The 21,780-nt window shown below is 33.7% G+C and overlaps 3 protein-coding genes across 5 annotated transcripts; 1 reads left to right on the top strand and 2 right to left on the bottom strand.

Moving 5' to 3' along the window:
• The first annotated feature begins 2,449 nt into the window (after window positions 1–2,449).
• On the top strand, window positions 2,450–4,007 carry LOC143556703 (transcription factor MYBS1-like). The gene is made up of 2 exons (XM_077045964.1): window positions 2,450–2,896; window positions 3,265–4,007. The coding sequence occupies exons 1-2, from the start codon at window positions 2,487–2,489 to the stop codon at window positions 3,722–3,724; spliced, it is 870 nt and encodes a 289-aa protein (XP_076902079.1). The 5' UTR covers window positions 2,450–2,486; the 3' UTR covers window positions 3,725–4,007.
• A 102-nt stretch (window positions 4,008–4,109) lies between these two features.
• LOC143556702 (histone deacetylase 15-like) lies at window positions 4,110–10,049 on the bottom strand. Of its 2 annotated transcripts, none has more exons than XM_077045962.1 (17): window positions 9,969–10,049; window positions 9,119–9,254; window positions 8,026–8,295; window positions 7,763–7,877; window positions 7,299–7,372; window positions 7,095–7,170; window positions 6,911–6,975; window positions 6,723–6,778; window positions 6,517–6,640; window positions 6,310–6,435; window positions 6,170–6,220; window positions 6,023–6,091; window positions 5,785–5,893; window positions 5,624–5,703; window positions 5,478–5,560; window positions 5,163–5,383; window positions 4,110–4,409 (listed from the first exon to the last, which is right to left on the bottom strand). In XM_077045962.1, exons 2-17 carry the CDS (start codon window positions 9,251–9,253, stop codon window positions 4,276–4,278), a joined length of 1,788 nt encoding a protein of 595 aa, XP_076902077.1. In that variant the 5' UTR covers window position 9,254; window positions 9,969–10,049; the 3' UTR covers window positions 4,110–4,275. The 2 variants fall into 2 exon arrangements, with proteins under 2 accessions (XP_076902077.1, XP_076902078.1); XM_077045963.1 differs by having other exon boundaries at window positions 9,974–9,996.
• An 8,458-nt stretch (window positions 10,050–18,507) lies between these two features.
• On the bottom strand, window positions 18,508–20,424 carry LOC143556682 (uncharacterized). 2 transcript variants are annotated; one of them, XM_077045948.1, is made up of 4 exons: window positions 20,238–20,424; window positions 20,007–20,169; window positions 18,732–19,108; window positions 18,508–18,608 (listed from the first exon to the last, which is right to left on the bottom strand). In XM_077045948.1, the coding sequence occupies exons 1-3, from the start codon at window positions 20,295–20,297 to the stop codon at window positions 18,978–18,980; spliced, it is 354 nt and encodes a 117-aa protein (XP_076902063.1). In that variant the 5' UTR covers window positions 20,298–20,424; the 3' UTR covers window positions 18,508–18,608; window positions 18,732–18,977. The 2 variants fall into 2 exon arrangements, with proteins under 2 accessions (XP_076902063.1, XP_076902064.1); XM_077045949.1 differs by having other exon boundaries at window positions 18,732–18,931.
• Between the last annotated feature and the right edge of the window lie 1,356 nt (window positions 20,425–21,780).

The raw sequence follows: 21,780 nt of genomic DNA, 5'->3' as shown, positions 1-21,780 counted from the left end.
GGTGGATTTTGTTTTATGGGTGAAATGGTGTTGTAGCCTCATATATATATATATATATATATATATATATATATATATATATATATATATATGTTTGATTTCTTGTAAGAACCGCTTTGAGTTTTAAGAACTCGAAAGAACTCAACTTAACAACTTTTTTTTTGAATTTTTTTACACATGTGTAATACGTAAGTGTAAGTAATGTGTAAAAAATTACCGTAATTTTTTACACACCGAATCGACCTATTACACATGTGTAACTAACATTTAAACTTGTGTAATTATCAGAAATACTTATTCTCTCTCCTGATTAATATTTTAATCAGAATTATTCTCAGCCACATATTTCATACTCATTTAATTAAATGTGTGGTCCATATTGAGTTCTCAAAGTTCTAATAACTCAAGTGGTTCTCAAATTATCTCTCCCCTATATATACACACACATATGTGTGTGTGTGTCACACACACACATAACAATAAAATAATAACATTTTCTTAAATCTTGCAAGCGACAAATAACACCCCCCTTTTATCGCCTCTATTATTGCCTTGGGGGGAGGTGTTCCTGAATTTTGTAGCCCCCATCGCCCCTATTAGTCGCCCCATTACACATGCCCTTATGATCATAGAGTAATTACATAATTACTCTATGATGCAATTACACAATTAATTTACATGTATATATAATTACTCTATTTAATTCTTACAATTAGCACGTTAATTACATTTGTATGCTAACTTTCCCCTGCCTGATATATATGTAACTATATTTGAAATATGTAACTTCATTGATATATAAAAGTTTTATTACCAAATCATGAGTCATTGCTCTCCCTGTTGAAACCCTTAAATTAGAAAAGTAAATATCTGTAGGGTAAGATTAAAATACAAAATACAACATAAATAAGAAGTGTGAGAAAGAATTTAATTTCTTGATTTTAGATTTGGATTGTGGGGATTAATTTAAGAATAAACGTTGATGAGAATGACATTAAGGTAATAACCCACTTATGATGACTTTCTCTTTTCACATGCAAAACACATGTCAATTTCTCCACCATTTTAAAACGTCCATAAATTTTTCATACAACATTTGAAAAATATATTATAATAAAAAACGTTTTTTATCTTTAATATGAATATCATATTGTTAATAAAAATATAGAAAAATAGTGAGTTTTTTATATTGTGTTATTTGGTTGTTCATTTTTTTAATTGAGTTTTTCTATGCATTGTGCTATAGATTTTGGTCATTGTGTTTTTCAATTGATACTCATATTAAAGATAAGAATTAAAACAAAAATTACATCATTGTGTCTTTTGTTCGTCATTGTATCTTTGTGCTCAACGTTTGTCTTTTTTACTTATCATTTCGTTTTAGTCATTTTGTAATACATTCATTGTCTTTCGTTCGGAATTGACATGTGACATTCAGTTAATTTGAGAAAAACAATATTATGTTCATTGTGTATTACGTTCAAGTCATTGTGCAATATGTAGTTTCATTATGTTTTACGTTTCAGATCATTGTGTTATATGTATTCACCATTGTATCTTACGTTTCAGGTCATTGTGTTATATGTATTCATCATCGTGTTTTACGTTTCAGGTTATTGTGAAATATATATTTATCATTCTCAATATTAACAATTATCAGTATTACTAAAAAAATAAATAAAATACAATGTTGGATTTTAGGTTTAATTTAAAGTTATTAACAATTTATAATGATATTTTACGTTTGAATAAATTTAATATTTAAGAATATATAATTAATAACCTCTAAATATTAGTCAAAAAACGTTGAGAATATAAAATGCAAATTCAGTGCAATGGTAAGAAATGATGATGTTATTTTTCAGTTGAATAGTAAAATTTGCTGCTTTATATTACTTTATAGTTCTATATATAGTGAAATTTGTTAGGCCATATAATTTCTTTGAATAATTGAAGGTAGAGGGTAATTAGAATAATATTTCTTCTCTCAACCTCAATATTTAGAATAATTAGAATACTATTTTTCCTCTTTTTTTTTTCTCGAACGATGACTTTCACAGTTAAACTATCTCACTGCGCGAATACGTCGCACCCCTTAATCTATATATATTTAAACATATAGAACTATATTTTATAAAAAAATGTTTTCAATTAGTTAAATAATATATATTTTTTTAATATTTTACTTTTTAATTGAATTTGCAAATTGAAAATTGTGGACAAGTATGAATTTGTGGAAAAAGGTCTAGCAATTGTTGGAAGTATTATTTGATGAAAAATGACAAGAAAGCCCATCCCTTCAACTTCAAGGTGGTCCTATTCCATTAATACATTTGATGCCCAATTCTTATCCTTCACCCCCCCCCCCCCCTTTACTTTTATTCTACAAACCTACACACACAACCTCTCTACTCTTCAACCCAACATCCATCCATTCATTCATTCAACTCCTTGGTACAACCACTAAAGCCATAGGTACAACAACCATGTCATCATCTAAAATTTGGACCAAAGAAGAAGATAAGGCCTTTGAGAATGCCATTGCTACCCACTGGAATCAGGATTCCAAAGAAGTCCAATGGGATACAATTGCCTCACTTGTACCTACCAAAACCATTCCAGAGTTGAAACAACACTACCAATTACTTGTTGAAGATGTTGATGACATTGAAGGCGGTCTCATTCTGGTCCCAAAGTACCTTGGAGAGGAGTCATCATCGTCTTCTACCAACCCGAATGGAGGCGGATTAAATTCGAATCGACGCTCCTCTTGTAATTATAGTAACGGGTTTTCGGGGTTCGGTCATGATTCCCCTGGCCAAAGCAGCGGAAAGGGGAATTCGAAGGCGGAACAAGAGCGCCGAAAAGGAATCCCATGGACCGAAGAAGAGCATAGGTATGTAATCACTTTTATATAACTAGTAATTATAATCTAAGCCAAAAGTATAGATAAATCTAAATCTAAATCTAAACATAACATAATAATATCAAGAATGTTACTTTAATGGTACAGGTACCATGCTAATGAGTAAGATATGAATGTAGAATTTAAGTAACATACAGTACAAGTTGTGGCTTATATGACAATTGGGAAATGTATTTGTCAGGAGCCAATTATTGTCATATGAATATAGTACAACTCCTATTGCCTAGTGAACAACATAGCCTATTATAAAACATTAAAACCAACAACCAGACAACCATAATGCTATTGTTTGAGCTTGGCTGTTGGTACAACTACTTATGCACGTGTTACAAATGCAGGTTGTTTCTACTTGGATTGGACAAGTTTGGTAAAGGAGACTGGAGAAGCATTTCAAGAAACTATGTGATATCAAGAACACCAACACAAGTTGCTAGTCATGCACAGAAATACTTCATAAGGTTAAACTCCATGAACCGAGACCGAAGGCGAACGAGCATTCACGATATTACAAGCGTTAATAACGGTGACGTGGCGTCCCACCATGTCCCGATCACGGGCCAATCGGGTAGTACAAACCCGTCAACGGTCGGGGCGCCAATGAAACATCGGCCCCACCAACCGAGTATGCCCCCGGGTATGGGTATGTACGGAGCACCGATGGGCCACCCGGTTGCTGCAGCTCCCGGGCATATGCCGTCGGCGGTTGGAACACCGGTGATGATGCCGCACAGCCATCATCCGCCGTATGTGATGCCGGTTGTGTACCCGATGGCTCCACCACCAACAATGCATCAATAAAACACTAAAAAATTCAAGAAGTTTTAATTTCTTTTTTTGGTTACTACCCTTTATGCAATAATTAAAGTATCTACTAGTCATAGTGGTAGCATTTGACAATGCAGTCCAAATGGTGGGCTTTTCTTTCACAAATAATAATTAGATTGTGAAAGGTTCATCAGGACAAAAAGGACCAAATGATCAATCTCTGTTGGTTAAAGAATTTTCACCAACTGTTTGTACAATCTACTCACAATCTTTTCTTTCTTCTTTGCAATTATGTGTACCAGAAAGAATAATAATGGTAGAATGAGTTGTACCACTTGCAATGAAAGTTGTACCTTACTTGATTGATGAGGGGACAGGATATGGTGGTTTCTCCTCCAACTTTGTGAGGTCCAAAATGTGACACAGAATGAGGTGGTGATTGCCAAAGTTAAGCTGTCAAACATCATTGTCTGTGGATGTCAAAAAGATATCAAAAACAAAAATACCCCATCATAATATCTTCAAAATTAAATATTAATCCTAAACCCCCCTTAAAAACAATGAAAACACTACTTGGGGAACTTTTAGAGCCAAAATGATGACTTTATGCGCTTTCTTGAGTTTAGACGAAGCTGCTCGGAATAGGTGTGATGTAGGAAACTTTTTCGTCCCAACTTCCACCATATTGGTACCACAAATCGGCATTTTTTCTTCTTTTCTGCAAGATGTACAAATCATAAAAATAATAAAAAGGCCCGTCAAGATTTCAGTGAAGACGACATTCTTGAAAATAGATTTAGGTTAAAAATACAAATTTTGGACAGCTTGTTTTAGACTAGATACCGCAAAATCAAAAACTGCACCAGTTTCATTATGGGTCAAACGATCGGAAGCAGACGAGGGGTATTTTTAATGCATAAAACCTACTAGATCACGTTAATCGAAAAAGTATATTATTATTATCATTATTTTAATTCGATATTTTTCTAATAATATTTATCACACGGATGATTTACAATTTTTAAATTTTGGACAAAGTGTTTCGGACAACCCAACCGGCAGAAGATATCAGTTTGACCCGCCCACTTTGCCACTTCTACAACCGACCACCACATTTGACACCAATAATGAGATGCAGAAAACGAAAATGTTACATCTAGATTTTATAAATGTAAGCCCAAATTTCATAGAAATTTCCAGAATCTCTTATTTCCATTTTACGACGTAATTTAAAAACTTGAAAAAGGACGTTTAAGTGGTCCGCTCCACACAACACCAAAGATTCCCTAAATCATTTTCAAGAATATCATGCAAAGTGTATATCACGCTTACGTGATAAAGGTCAATTACAATTTTATGTAAAGACCTTTCGTTTTGCAAAAGTTGGTTTTGAAAAAAAAAGATCTTTATTTGATAGCTCGAATAATATTAAAAAAATAAGGTATGGGACAGAAGATAACAATGAACTCACTTATTTCCTGAATAGCAGCATATGATCCCCATCTTGATTCCAGATCTGAAAAGATGAGCCCTAGATTGGGCCAAAAGGTATTCTGGATCTTCAAAACTTCTAGGACAGTCCGGAGCCCAGATTTTGAAGGTATAACATTCTCCAACATGTTTTCAGGTTTCTCATCAAGTAAAACCTTGATTACTGCGGTAGCTGATGATGATATTGAACGAAGATTGTAGCTGCAAAAAATATAAATATAAATATATAACGTGTTTTAAGTCTTTTGATCAAAGAATTACAAAAAAAAAAAATTTAAAAAGGTGAAAAACAAACCCGCCCTCGAGGATAACAAGCAACTTTCCTCTGGATAAAGAAGACAGCATTTTTGTCATTTGTGCATAACCAGCAGGAGTCACCTACAAGATTTAAGATTTTATTAATTATAATAAATATAAGAACATATACAATAAGAAGCTTACATCACAGCATCCAAGTGGATCGCCTCTTGCAGCATCAAATCCAGCTGAAATGATTGTAAAATCAGGGGCAAACTCACGAGCTGCAATCAAATGAATTACAATAAATAAACAAATTTGTTATAATACACAGATTAGGATAAAAAAAGATAAAAAGAAGTAACCTATTGGAAGCACAATATGCTCAAATGCAAAAATATAATCATTATCACCAACTCCTCCCCGACTCCATGGAACATTCACACAAAATCCTTCTCCACCCATAGAACCAACCTGGCAGAATTCCAGTAATTTTATAATATTGGAAAATGCAAACAAAAACATAGCTCATGCAGAATACATGTGAATGCATCCACATGATTACAGCCCAATATCTTGAGCAATAAGGGATCAAGTACCTACCTGATGGGCTGCACCAGTACCAGGATAAAATTTCCCACCTTCGTGCCTATGTAAGGATATATACAAAACCTGTAACAAATCAATATAGATATAAATATAAAATATCATCAAACTGAAGAAAGTAGCATCAATGGTAGTAAGGATTACCGTTTTGTTCTGCTCATATATTTCTTGAGTACCATTTCCATGGTGCACGTCCTACAAATAGATTACGTAGATAATTAATATAATACTTTCATATTATTTCCAAAAAACTTTGATATGGAAAAACTATCAGTCAGAATTACCCAATCAAGAATCAACACTTTTTTAGCTCCTGCAGCCTGAGCTGCTGATGCAGCAACTGCAGCATTGTTGTGCAGGCAGAATCCCATTGCATGTTTCACACCAGCATGATGACCTGGCGGACGCACCTGCCACGTCGCACATATATTAATTAAAGTATCCAGAGGTGAGTTATAGTGACCTCGTTTAAGATTTCAAATTCATATTACCAGAGCAAATCCATTTTTAGCACGCCCAGAATATATTGCAAAAGCAAGATCAGCACATAATCCTGCAGCCAGCCTTGCAGCAAGTGCTGAATCTTTGTTTGCATAAGTATCAGGAGTGAAATAACTGCCAGACAAACAATTACAACCAATTTAATTATTGTTACTCTATATAGACAGACAATAGTGATTATCATTATTTAGTATACCTAGCAACACATTGGCTTGAAAGTTGAACGGATTCGATGTTTTCATTCGAGTGAACCTTAAAACAAAGATCATGATAATTCGAGATCAATAGCCAAAGTTAAACCACATTAACTGTTTATATAATATCTATCTGTCCAATATTGAATAACTTACAAGCTGACTATAATATAATGAGAAATATGCTTACCGTCAGCAGTTCTTCTCGTGTAATCTCTCTTGCTGAAATCGGATGGCATCTTCCAGGAAATATACCTACAAGGAATCAATAAACCGAACAATATCATTAGATGGTATTATAAATAATAGGTCAAGTATAGAAAAATAGCCAAAAAAGAGAAGGGTATAGTTCGTCAAAGGTAAAAGTCACACACCTGCCTTTGCCAGGCTGGCAGCAATTGCTCGAAGACGGTCTGGCCTTTCAGGATGAGGATGGGACTTCATCTCAACCTACAACATAAAGACCAAGTAATTATTTTTGAACTACACAAATATAACAAGAATGATAAAAAACGAAGGGTAGTGGTTGGTTGTAAGAAAGCATTTATTAAAATTGAGACATCAAGAACAGGTCTTACCTCAGAGTGAAGCAACATTCTTTCATCAAAACCCACAGCTGTTAATTTATGTGGCGACGTAGGTCGTGAAGAAGCTACATTGATAGAACAAAATTAGCATGAAAATGAAAAGGGGGAAAGGAAACATCAACATTCAATAAACATATGAAAATGAAAAGAGGGTTTAGCTAGGTTTAAGGATTTACGAGTTATAAAAAGAATATAATAGTTACTGATATTGTCATCTAAGTATCTAACTGATTTATTGAAAAGCATTCACGTCACTCGTCAGTAAAACACTTCTATTATAGATCAAAGGCAATGAGAAAACTTAGCATAAAAAGAACAGATTTTAATTGAGAAAATATTTTTTCCATGACTAAATAAACAAAAACAAAGTAAGACATTTTAACTAATCATAAATAAACCTAATGCAACATTGCTATTGAAAATAAACATAAATAAAAGAAAGTTACGATTTACACCTTCTGATTTTCCATTCTGTTCCAGTGGTTTATTCATAACCGAATCCGCCTCATGTAAAGACGATGCAAGAAATCCATGCCTAAGGATTCCAGATTCTTTATGCTCTCCGCATATCTGCACAAAAATTGTCTTGCAAATTATTAACAAGTACTAAAAATCATGGATAGCAGAAAATACATCCTGGATGAGATAAATCATAAATACATAATATTAATGCTTAAAAAAAGAATTTGAATCACAAAAGAATTTAACATGAGCTTACACGGCAATAGATAGCATCAAGGTTCAACATTGTACAATTAACATAAAACCATGTAGCAACCGTTACATGTTTTTGTAAAGGATTCCAATCACTGTCATCTTCGTCATCAAGATCACCATCTTTGCCATACATATCCTCAAGAGTCATGTCTTCGTGATTCCCGGTACGTTTTTCTAAAGGATCCCAATCACTGTCATCTTCGTCATCAAAATCACCATCTTTGCCATACATTTCCTCAAGAGTCATGTCTTTGTGATTCCCTGAACGCTTCTGTAATTAAATCGTATCATAAATTATATATTGCAAATTATCCACCAAAAAAGGTAAGAAATAACATATCTATATAAGACACTAGTCATAGCTAAATACTTCCAAAATAAAAACTTCTGCTTATAAAAACATTCAAAAACGTTACTCTTGTCAGATAATTATCAGGTTTGACAATTACAAAAGCAAGTATAAAACTTTTCTAACTCAATGTATATATTAATTGGTACTTTTACATAGTTCAAAGCATTTATTGCAATTAAATTAGAAAAATACTACCAAAAAGAAAGTTAAAACAGGAGTACAGCCGTACAGGACTACATTAAGAGTGTAAAATGATATCATCCTTACAAAGTCGACACCTTTCATAAATACAGAAATTTTTTTCTATCTTTAATTAGCAATTTAGCATATTCACATCACTCACAATCGCTGGTATATAATGTACATGTCTCTACCAAAAATTGAAAGAAAAAAAAGGATAACAAAAGAGCAAAAGACGCCGTCCCTTGTTATCAAATAAGTAAGCATTTTCAAATTACAAAAAAGAAAAACGAAGAGAATTCGCCGGAACCATCTCTAAGTTCATATTAATGCCTCCAAAATGGAAGTTAAAACAAGATTAGAATCAAGAGTTCAAAATTAAATACTTTCCTTTCGGTATAACAAGAGTATATAAGTCTCTCCACGTGGACCCTTAAACTAATGTTAAAAGTAAACTCCTTTAGAGATTTTAGGCAACAAAAAATCAAGAACTGGTTCGCAACGTAGTAAAACGAACAAACATATCCTAAATGGAGAATTCCATGCAAGAAAAGTTGCTTACTTTGGCAGCCACTCCATTAGTTAAAACAGTTTGATCGCGAACGTTATTCTCCGACTCCTCATTTCCCAACCGGTTAACTTGCTTAGTAACCGAGACAGATTTGTGGTTGGTTTGACCACCCTCCAATACAACCATCCTTTCATTAAAAACACAATCATCAGCAAATATTAGGGGTGAGAAATAACTGAACCATTAAACGAAACAGAACCGAAATTAACCAATAAACGAATAAACCGAAAAGTGGTTGTTGATTATTTTTTATACCCTCAGTTAACCAAAATTAACCGAAAAGTGGTTATCGGTTATTTTTTATACCCACGGTTAACCGAAATTAACCGAACCAAACCTTTCATAATTTCATATAATTCTAGTTTTTATACCTCCATTTTACATATTTATATCTACATTTCATGTATTTATGAATTCAATTTCATGTATTTATGCATCCATTTCATATACTTTAAAGTAAGACTTTTAGCCCAAGTTTGAAATTAGTTATTAACCAAAAAACTAACCGAATAAACCGAACCGATTAATCGAAAACCGATAATAACCGATCCGCGCACACCCCTTATCAGCAATGAATCAATTATGCCCTAAACCCTAATAATGTTGCAGCAATGAGGTTAAACCCTAACAGTTCCATAATTACGCCTACGAATTAACCATCAACACCGAAAGAAACTGTTTTGGTACTGAATTAGACCTAAACCTAAACAACGGTGTTTCAAATTACTACGCATATATAAAGGTTTAGGTTTAATAATGCAAAAATGACAGAAGGTGTAACGAATAATAATGAGAATCGAAATCGTAAGTTAGAATGACGGATGAACTGAACTGAACTGACCTGACGGTGAATGAGACTGACGGACGTTAACTCTGACTCTGATTGATTTCAGTCAGCTCAACTCGTGACTCTGAATTTGGGGGTACAAATAAAATACAAAGATATAATAATAATAATCATAAATTAGATGTGGCTCGTGGCAGAGCACTCACTCTATTAGTGAGGGTAGGGGGTTCAAACCTCACTATCACCAAATATGGGAGATACCAGGGTTTGAGTCCTGATCTCATCCGGTTTTACCGGCTCCTCGCTGTCGTGTCATTTGGCGGGCGTGGAGGTCGGGTTTTATCCGGTGAATTTCTCAACAGGTGGACCGCTAGGGGCTCCGTCCATTCGGACTAGTGGCCGGCTCGGGCTACCTTTAGCCAATGGGGGCCGGGTACGGAGTACCCGACGTTACTTAGTTGGCCGTTAATAAAAAAATAATAATAATAGGCGAAGTTGGCTTTCTGTTGGCGGGAATTTTGCAACTAGGTCTTATTCTTGTAGGCTTTTTTACTATTATCCCCCGTAACCAAACCGAATTAGTAACGGTTTGGTTCTGATTTGATTTCACGGGTTGGGCTTGTTGAGGTTTTATATAAATTGTCCAAAATAATTTATGATATGTAATTGTATAGCTCTCGATAGTTTACAGAATTTAATTTAATATATATTATTATAGCAACTGATTTCTAGGTTCTTATTTAAAATTTTGAAAGACAAATTTAAGTCTTTTGCGTTTTAGATTGGGCTTAACCCATATTTATTTATTTATTTATTTACTTATTTAGAGTCTTTATTGTTATTATAAGCATTAATAACATTTGTTTAGTTATATCTATTAGTATATTTCTTTACACGTACATATATAATATAATATAATATATTTAGATAATACATATAATTAATTCATACGGTGCGATCTAGTTTTGTACAGTTGGTTTTGGGTATAAACCGTAAACCAAACCGTTTGTTACGATTTGAAAATTTTGAAACCGATCGACCGAAAGTTAAGAAATAAAACCAACCGTTAAACCAAACCATGACAGTTTTGGGTGGTTTTGTGGTTTCGACCAAATCATGAACACCCCGAGGTAGTTAGTGGCCCTATCACTTCATGTCACTCCAATTCACGGCCGCTAGCCAGCTCGCGCTTGGCCCATTGCGTCCCTCCTTCGCTCAGCATTGTTGTGGTGTTCATCAAGGACGTGGCAGCACCACCCCCTCTAACGCCTACACCACACAGTCCAATAAGTATAAAAGCATTCATTTCTATAGTTACACTAAAAATCACCACATTTTATCTCTTAGTTTTAATTAAATAATATTTTTTTATATTTTCATCACTTTCTTTCTCTCTCATCCGTTTAAAAAAAACACTAAAAAATATAGAGTGTGAACATTGTTTCTTCAAATTTTATTCATCAACAAAAGTTTCTTTATCCCCTTCATTCACAACCACTTACAACTACTCTATATAATATAGATAAGATCATTACAACAATATGGAAGACCTGTTGGGAATACTCTAATGGCATATAATGCGTCACAACTCACACACCCCTGCCATCTCAGCGTAAACAAGCCTCGTACATCATTACGGTGTTTTTCACTAGGGTGTTGGACTCGGAGTCATGAACACAATTACGTGATTGTGTGGTGTTGCCCACCAAAATTCCACAACATTAAATGTTTTATCCAATCATGCATGTCACACCCTCAAAATCCACTAACGGAGTTTTACCGTCAGAGGGTGTGAACTAACAGGATCGGATTCATTAGTTATAATCAAACCATAAAACAAAGTTTCAAAACCATGAAAACCTTTACGAGTAATTAAATGCGGAAGCGTAAAACCATAGAAACCAATGTTGCGTCACGCAGGACGACTTAAAACCCAATGATAACAGTTAAAATAAGTTTGCATAATTAAAAGTGTTTCAAGCAATGCATGATCCTAAACCGCGCGCCCGCCTCGGCTACCTGAGAATAACATACTAAAAGTGTCAACACAAGGTTGGTGAGTTCACAAGTTTATATAAAATAAAGCGTTTAGCGTTTGCGTTCAGCGTTTTGCGTTAAGCGTTTTGCGTTACAGCGTTTTGCGTTACCAGATAGTGTTATGTCAATTATATATCTATAGGTAGCTAGCCTATAAAACAAGTATCACTAAGTGTTCGACACCGAAGCTGACTGTTTATCATTTGCCTTGCCACCAGGTCTATCCCGACCATGGTATGTGTTTAGCCAAGATTACACCCACTCGACCTCCAGTCGAGTTTAGCGTTGGGTGGGGTTTGTCAAACCCAGTAGTACTACTCAACAATGACTTGCTATTATCCAATATTAAACGGTTCGATGTGAATGAAGGACTTTAGTTATTGCGTTTGCCACTTAGTCTTTACAAGTGATATATAATCTATATTAACAAAATCTTAAATGCGTTTTCGGAGTATGTTATCTCCCCCAAGTGAAAAGCGTTTAAAAAGTTTAAAAGGGGAAAGTGAAACTCACTGTTTGCGAAGTATTCCCAAAATAATTCACCAAGATGCGCGTCACAGAAAAACTCTCTCTAGCGTTCTAAAACAACAAAGAGATTTTTCTAAGTGTCGGAATATTATCGAGTCTCTAGACCCGGCACATAATACCTATGCACACAACATGTTTCGTGTTTCGTTTGTGAATCGTGTGTGACTTTAACAAGTGTAGTTGTGATACGTTACACGTGTAAGCAATTATTTACGTGTCATGTATTCATAATGTACATCACTAGCAATTACTCCCCATGAGGGCAATTTGGTCAAATCATGACAATCAATTAGCAATCACGTTGTTTCATGCAACTTTCACAAAGCTCAGCAACTAGTTTCTTAACGACAGAATTCTACTTGAAAAACTAGTCTATCCCACCGATCATAGCATCACAATTAATTTATCAAAAATCTTCACAAAAGCATATATGTCTTAGGTTTCCAGAACATACTTTATTATATTTTTATTCCACATAGGTTTCTCACAATAACCAAATCATTACAGCAAACTCATAACAGTCAAATTCATGCGCAACAGAATGTTATTTGAAATTCCCGTTAAACGAAAAATCCAATAAATGCAAGACCACTTGGGTTAGGTTCCTAACTCAATAAGTCAACTTCCAGAAGTGGAACCAACCCAATTGGTCTCGTAGTTCATGAGATATAATATCTACAAAACAACCTAACAGCAGGTCTAACAACTCAGCTTTGCACAACGTTTTTGTAAAATCATAAAAGTTAACTTTTACACGTCCAAAAATTGCAAATTTATATTCTTTAGAAACTAGACTCAACCTAGTTTACTGTAGTACCAATAATCTCAACCAATTTTCACATTTACACCCCGTTACAGTCAATTAAACATCAACAACACAATCTGTCCAGAAACTGTTTGCATCCAAACTTAACATATTAACTATCTATGGACCATCATTCATTCATATAACACTCTAGACTCCATAATCACTATCCATGCACATCAATTACACATTACATACATGATTAGGGTTTTTGTTTGAACTCAAATCAAAGACACAAGCAATTAACATCTAACAATATCCATTCTAGTTATCAAATCATCATCAAATCAACAACAATCATATGAACACATTACACACATAAATCGGCCCCTAGGGTTTTCAATTAACCCATTAAACATCGAAATTAAGTATAAGGGATGCAAGGGATAGTCGTTTATACCTTCCTAGCACCTTAATCTTCAATCAAAAGCTTGAAAACTTGGTTGTATGTGTGTGTGTGAATGGCGGCAGCCAAGGGAGCCAAGGGAGAGGGGTTCCGATCGGGGTAGAGGGAGGAGAGAAAGAATGAGTTATGGTTTAGGTTTATTATTATTAATAATAATAATATGTTACACTCAAGTCCCTCAACTTTCGATTGTTGCTTTTCTAGCTTAACTAACTAGTTCTAGTACATTGAGTTACGTTTATAACGATGTTATCACACAATACATAAGTCTAACACATAATTATCACATAATTACTGTTTTGACGTTTTTCGTTTATTCACCAATCATTTGCGTCAACTCGTTTGCGTTTCGGTGCAATTCCCGAAAGACTACACATGTAGTAAGTGTTAAGCGTCATTTAAACCCTAGTTTAAATGTAATGAGGTGTGCGTTATAGATTCAGTGATCTTTAAGTTTGAATTGACGGAGTTGAGTTAACGGAGTTAACCTGAAATTGACGATTGTCACATCATTCCCATGTTAAAGAATTTTCGTCCCGAAAATTTGAGTCAAGTCGTGATGAGTGTCTGAAAAAGTAAGAAAAATTTTCAGTTTGTCATAATGCATGACACTCACATTCTTTTTTTTAACGGCCAACAAAAAAATTTACACATCAACAGTAGTATACTGTATAGTTTATTATCATAGATTCGGTAGTATAGTTTATTATCATAGATTTAGATGACATGCTCATACGATTATATAACCTTTTCTCTTGGCAAAATATGACTATCAAAGCAGAGTAAAAATATCCATTTAAGGTTACATCTGAAGAACTCCATGATGATCATTGGCAAAATAGTGAGGCAGTTATAGTTGTGATAAGAGAAAAAATATAAGTTTGAGTTGAACTTGATTTAGGTTAACACTGTCTGTTTAAAAATATGTCGAATATATTCTGGTTAGAACAGCAGGGTCATGCTATGTTTACTCACTATAAATAAATTTATGGCAGCCAATGAAGGCGGTGGCAGTGGTGGTGACGACATCTGTAGTGGTTGTGGTGACGTTGACGACACCACGCAGATGGCAGTGACACCAGCATAAGTGACGGTGGTGGCAACGTCAATGACGATGGTGGTGTTGGTGACGTGACAACGAAAACATGTAGGTGATTGTTAATAGGTGTACACTTCTACACATTTTTTGATAGTAACAAGTAACACCAATATTATTTAATGAAAAATTTCTTACAGTAAGCTACATTCTTGAGTTCTTGACAACTTTCCTTTTAATATTGCCAGTAGGATGTTCTTCTATGGATATAAATGGACAAGTGGGTTTAGACAATTATAAGGCTGACAACTTTTCCTTTCAATATTTAAAGCCAATATAAATAGAAAAAAATTACACAATATTTACAGCCTTTCCATTTATACACATGACATACACATGACATGCTAATTTAAAGATTTAACAAATGCAACAACATATGTAGCATGTAACTATTAAGAATTTAGAGTTTTAATGTACCATTTATGAACTGTATATGATTAATATGTTACTGACTCGTGTATCACACAGGTAAAAATTGTAATAAATTTAAGACATACAAAGTTATGATAATAATAGTCCTATAATTTAATAACTAAACGTATCTTTTGTCAATAGATTTTTATAGAAGTTGCATAAAATAATAATATGAAATAATCATGTAATAGAAATTTTTAATTCCAATATAATTGTATTATAATAAAAGGATCCAATTACAATTATTATTAAACAACATAAAGTTACAAAGACAAAAGGGTACGACTAATTGATGTTAGCATATGCGAAAACATATGTTTATAATTCGATTTAAACTAGTCGCTACTTCTTTGGATTACAACCAAGTTACTAGGCCCAAAACGATAAACGACGATAGTTCTATCCATTACATAAGCCTATGCATTAGCCCTACAATCTCCCTCTAGGCTTCGGTAATGATAGACGCTTTCTTCCCCATCCCCTTATCGTCTCTTGACCTGTAACGTGCTCAAAACAACCCGCTACAAGACACTACTGTTCGTTAACGATGTTATAAAACCATTTCAATGAAGCAATCAAAGAGAGCAGTATAATCTTCACCCTCAACTTTAAGATTTCTCAACGGGTCTTCATATAGCTTCTGAATATAATCCTTTGTATATTGTAACAAGTCAAATTCCTCAAAAAAACGATATTCATTTTCACCCATTTCCAACCGCTGCCTCACTTGTCTTCTCATCAAAACACAAACCATGATAATCTTTTAAGTGTGTTTACCGGAAACTCCTTTTCAACCCAATAGTTGGAACGCCATACGGCATTGCATATTGCATTAACATTCTCTTGCCAATTCTAGAATCAAAGTATTATACAACTCTCCAATTGTCTAGATTGTGTCATGTTTCTCATTGAACTTCGCATGACTTGTTATAGTCTTTCGAATTTCATCAATTGTACATTGATGTAGCTGATCAGTTGTCTTGTTTAAATCATCAATGATAGTTTGTTGATCATCAAGAGCCTTTTGTTGACTTTCAATGATAGATTGTTGCTCAATAGCTTTCTTCTCAAGATCTTTGACGAGTAATTGTTGTTCAGTCATTTGCTTGTTTAGAATTGCTGACTGTTCTTCAAGATTGATCACTTTCTTGTTTCGAGTCTGAATGAAACTTTGTCTTTGCAGAGCTTGGTTTATCTTGTCACACCCACATCTTGTGGTCTAGGCGTGTGACCAAAGTTCACATAATATTTAAACTAAAATTATACAACTAATATAATAATATACACGACTTTTACCTGACCATCAATAATATGTCGCTTCGGGCTCCCGCACTCCATCGTAAGCGACAATGGGAAGCAATTTGCGAATAACCCCTTCCGAGAATGATGCCAGCAATTAAAGGTCAAGCAAGTATTCACTTATGTGGATTATCACTTTCAGTTGAGTTTACTACTTGAATTGGATTATCAATTATGTCAATTCATCCAATTATACACCTTTAATAGCTGTAGATGAGTAATGACATAACATAATTGTCTAAACCACTTGTTCATCCTAACAATTGGTAATTAGACATTGCAAGCATATAGTTTGATCACAGCCAATCTCATTTTGCTTGTAATGGTGAGTTACAAAACTTCAAAAAGAGTTCTCTATCAAATAAAATATGAATGCAGATTGCAAATGGATTAACTCATTACACATATTACTATACATGTGTCTTGCAAAATTTGATTTGAATTACAAAATATAATAGAAAAAAAAACAACGAAAGTAGTATAGTTTATTATCTAGATGACATGTTCATAAAAATTTGACACTTTCTCTGGCAATATATAACTTATCAAAACAAGCTTAAAAATATTCATTTAAGGTCACACACAAAGAACTCCAAGATATTAGCCATCGTCACAATGACTTAATAGCTATAACCACATTGAGAACCTATCATTAGCAAAATAGTGTACGAGACTAAATAAGTTTTGAGTTGAATTCGATTTAGGTTAAAAACGAGTGGTTTTAAAACATGTCGAATATGTTCGAGCAAGAACAATCAGGTCATGGTAGGTTTATTCAATATTCACTATATTTAATTTTATGGCGGACAGCGATGGTGGCAACATCTGTGGTGGTTGTGGTGAGGTTGACGAGTGACGACACCTGGTACTCCGGTAGGTGGCAGAGTCAGTGGTGGAGGCAGTGAACGTCGGTGGTGGCAACATCGGTGACAATGGTTGTAACGACGATGGTGGTGCCAGAGAGTTGAAATCGACAACCGGTAGCCGATTGTTAATACACTTCCTCACATTCTTTGAATACACACAACAATATTATTTAAGGGAATTTTTTTTTCTTTCAAAAAGTTGTTATTTGATTACCATTGTATTAAGAAGTAACAACAATGGGAGCTAAAAATTTGACAGCTTTTCCTTTTAATATTGTCTATAAAATATTCTTCTATGGCTATAAATGGACAAGTGGGTTCAGACAATTATAAGGTTTGACAACATTTCTTTCAACATTTCTTTCAATATTGACATTTATCCATGTGACATGCCAAATTTAAAGATTTAACAAATATAGCAACATATGTAATGTTCAACTGTTAAGAATCTATAGATTGTAATGTTAAGATTTATGAACTATATTTGAGTCTATGGTGTGTTGGTACATGGTAGAGATCATACAACATTTTCAACTGTTCGAATCAGGTGAGGTATTATACTGATGTCTAATATACCAATTAATGTTTATTTTCTTGATTTTTGTAGATAAATAATTCACTATATAGATTACAAATATATAATTAAAATCATGATCTAATGTTTTTGAATAAACCAATTTAAGAGAATGAAAGCGTTTTAACACACCGTGGGTGGTGATCTCCTGATTTAGTGCATGAGTTGATTAATATTATCGGGTTTAGTAGTAAAATCCGAAAAATGGTTTCTTTTGTTGTTTTAGATATGGCATAAATCAGAAAGTCACCTTTGACACTGCATCTTTGTTCTAAGTTCTACATTTATACATTCACTGAAGAAAGCATTGCAAGTAGAAATAAATGTAGAACTTAGAACAAAGGCTAAGTATAAAAAGGTATTTTATGCACAAGTACACTCACTAGCAATAAAATATCAACCGATATGCAAGACAATGTTTGTAGAGCTAGTTTCTGAAATTTTGAGAGTGAATGTATTCTGTGTCAATTATCATAAATCGCTTTGTAGTAGCTAAATCTATAACAGTGTATTTTTTTCACAAATCTGAAGGACTAGTAAATGAAGCTAATGTTACCTTGTACGACTGTCATGGTGACATTGTTGCAAGCAATGTGGCCTTCAGTTCAATAATATCTTTAACCAATCTCCCGTTCTCAGCATTACAATGCTCTATCTCAATAACCAATTCTGAAATTTACAAAAACGAAAAATCAAAGTTATCAAAAGTCTACTGTTACGACGAGCAGAACACGTTTACTACATCATTTAGATATAGATGTTCAAACTTTGAGGTCACAAAGATAATATTACCTGAATTATTGGTATCGAGACCTTCAAGAATCTCTTGAACAAACTCTGACATTGAATTTTCCAATGAACTAATTTTCCTCTTTAGATGATGAACTTCATTTTCAAGGTACGCTTTCTCTGCTAATAACTTCCCTAGTTTACCTTGTGCTTCCTCACCAATTTCCTTTTGAAAAACTAAACACATTGTAGTGAAAGCTTCCCTGTGTGAAAGAATGAAAACAATATTAAAAAGGATTCTAACATTTGTTACCAATTGAATATCCTATATGAACTCAGTAAACACCTCTTTTTGTTCATACTTTCAAGTATTTCGTCTTGCGTCGTTTTCATGCTAGACAGCTCCTTCTGTAAGCTTTCCCTTCTCGTTCTTGATTCATCTAATATCAGATACATCAGCTACTTATAAGTAATACAGTGAGGATAATTACAAAGAAAAGCTAATTAAACATATTAAATCATATCTTCTAACTATGGTACAGATATAACGATGAACCTTAACTTATATATTCTGTATAGTATCATTATTCAAATATGCAAGTATTAAGCTATATAACAGCAGAACACATCTTAACGCTTCTAGATCTAGGTTTAGGGATGTAAACGAACCGAATGTTTGTTCGTTTGATAAATGAACGAACATGAATAGAGGCCATGTTCGTTCAATCGTGTTCGTGAACATTCGATAATGTGTTCATTTACATCCGTTTATGTCTGTTAATGTTTGTTTGTTTATGTTTGTTCGTTAAAGCTTTTTAATATTTTTTAAAGACTTCTCGAATCTTATCATATAGATTTAAGCAAGATTATTAACTATAAAACAAAATTATATATGAGTATTGCATGATTAATTTATATGCAAATTAACACGTGAATATGAATATTAAAGTAAACACCAACACAAACTCGGTAGCCGAACCAAACCACTGACACTGACCATCACAGTTAGCCAAATCAAATAAAACACTATTCGGTTCATTTGTGTTTGTGAACCATTCAAGAACAAATTCATTTCGTTAATGAACAAACACGAACAAGAAATTCCGTTCAGTTAGGTGTTCTTGAACCATTCACATGTCCGATAAAAGCTTAACGAACATGAACAAGGCCTTGTTCGGTTCGTTTGCAGCCGTTTCTAGGTTACATTTTGTTTGTTGCTAGTGTTTATCCAATTCAGAAATATATCAACTATTACCGATCTAAACTAACAAAGTTACTAATATAAAATATTAAAATCAAACGAAGAAGACAACAAAATTTAACCGAATTTCTGATTACCGTCCATAGCCGTTAGTCCTTTAATTTCAAACTGAAGAACGTACATAGTCTTCATCAGTTCCGATTCTCTAACCACCAAAGCTCTCTCGAACTCGGAACACTTGACGATTTCCGATTCGATATCTCGAGTGATTTGGTAATTCGCCTCTATTTCTTCGTTCACCTGGATACATCAAAATCAGCTGCAAAAGACCTAATAAAATTGATTCCACAACAGATAATAAAATACACCTGATCAAGCATATCCTTGAGTGCTGATAATTGGCCGAGAATCGCACCTGAATCGTCCATTTTTTGTTCTTTGATTTGGATTTTCGAACTCGTGAAGCTTTATATTATGTTATTGGCGCGACTACACGAAGGAAGTGGAGTTGTTAGTTTGGGGGTTATCTTTCCGTCTAATTTAACGGAATCTGGTTCACTTGCTTTGCATTAGACGGGGTTAACATAATTACCATATGGTAGGTGCTAGTAATCCTGATTAATTGCTAGAAGGTATCAACTGATTAATCGTTATTTAGTTAAACTCAGTTAAAACTTAAAATCTGGCGTGTATATATATATATGTATATGTATATCTGAAAAAATTATAAATAAATTTCAATCCAGATAATTCTCATTAATCTTTGATTAATCGTTCTCTACTCCACCACCCGACAAACGTCTAGCGATTTCTACAATATAGATTACTATAATAATCCCATACATGAACCAACCTAAACACGACACGTTTTATAATCAAAACTAAACATGGCTTTTTGATAAACGAGTTCATACATTAAGATTAATTCATTAGGTTTAATGATTTAAAAAAACATTGAAAGGTTAAGTTTAGGTCTTTAGGAGCTTTTTAAAGGTACTTAGGTACATAAGAAAAAAGGAATTTCTTTTGGAATTTCATATTTATATACAGTTTAGTATTCAAAATGTTTTACTTGAATAAATAGTAAAATTAATTTTTCATCAGTTTATCATTCTAATCAGTTTTATTCACTACCCAAACCGTTCTTCAATTTTCGCAGTGTTTTAAAAACCGGTTTAAACCGGCCGGTTGAACCGGTTAAACCGGATTTCACACAGCAAGCCGGTATTTTGAGTCCGGTATTTTTGACTGATTTGCTAGAACATCGTACCGGCGGTTTTTGTCTAAAATACCGGTTTTTACCGGTAAATCGGTTTGAAATCCGAGAGATTTTTTATATTTGTGGCCCATATTTTTTCAAAAATACTTTTAACCCAACAATTAATATTCAAACGTGTAAACTTTATGACTATTTTTTTAAAATTGAGTGTGTTTGCATTATTTTTTTAATATGGATTAACTTTTTGATGATTTTTTGTTATAGGAATCATTTAGTTTTGGGTTATTTTTGGATTGAAGTTACATTTATAGGAAATTATAAGGTAAACTATTCAACTGGTTGAACCTCCCGGTAAAACCCGGTTCAACCGGTTGTACCATTTTTTAGTCCAATCCGGTATAAATAAAATACCGGTTTTTAAAACATTGCAATTTTCGAGCTCATTGTATAAACCTTAGTTTGTTAATCAATAATAGGAGAACGAAAACAGAGTTTTTAAACTAGAGTCGCAAGTTAATTCAAATCATAAACAAGTCAATAGACACCAACCTAAGCAAGCTAGGACGAAACATAATGTGATTTTAAATGTGCCTTAACGCATATTCTTAATTTCTTACAACCCGCCTAACACCCCTAGTTAAAATCTTTTGTCAAACAACTTGCCTAACACCCGCTAATTAATATCTTTTGTT

Source organism: Bidens hawaiensis, unplaced genomic scaffold (assembly GCF_021521415.1).
Source record: "Bidens hawaiensis isolate Kalapana, Puna unplaced genomic scaffold, B.hawaiensis_p1.1 tig00018669_1, whole genome shotgun sequence".
In the NCBI taxonomy this organism is placed as follows: Eukaryota; Viridiplantae; Streptophyta; class Magnoliopsida; order Asterales; family Asteraceae; genus Bidens; species Bidens hawaiensis.
Note: the sequence above shows the minus strand (reverse complement) of the source record. Positions and strands in the feature narration are given on the sequence as shown.

Excerpts from the sequence above, each read along its gene's own strand:
- LOC143556682 (XM_077045948.1), bottom strand. The coding sequence starts at position 20,297 with ATGGACGATTCAGGTGCGATTCTCGGCCAATTATCAGCACTCAAGGAT. Across the intron at positions 20,170-20,237 it reads TCAAGGATATGCTTGATCAG|GTGAACGAAGAAATAGAGGC; the intron begins GTGTATTTTATT and ends TGATGTATCCAG. Across the intron at positions 19,109-20,006 it reads AGGACTAACGGCTATGGACG|ATGAATCAAGAACGAGAAGG; the intron begins GTAATCAGAAAT and ends ATCTGATATTAG.
- LOC143556703 (XM_077045964.1), top strand. The coding sequence starts at position 2,487 with ATGTCATCATCTAAAATTTGGACCAAAGAAGAAGATAAGGCCTTTGAG. Across the intron at positions 2,897-3,264 it reads TGGACCGAAGAAGAGCATAG|GTTGTTTCTACTTGGATTGG; the intron begins GTATGTAATCAC and ends TTACAAATGCAG.
- LOC143556702 (XM_077045962.1), bottom strand. The coding sequence starts at position 9,253 with ATGGTTGTATTGGAGGGTGGTCAAACCAACCACAAATCTGTCTCGGTT. Across the intron at positions 7,171-7,298 it reads GAATGTTGCTTCACTCTGAG|GTTGAGATGAAGTCCCATCC; the intron begins GTAAGACCTGTT and ends TTTATGTTGTAG. Across the intron at positions 6,641-6,722 it reads TCAAGCCAATGTGTTGCTAG|TTATTTCACTCCTGATACTT; the intron begins GTATACTAAATA and ends TTTGTCTGGCAG.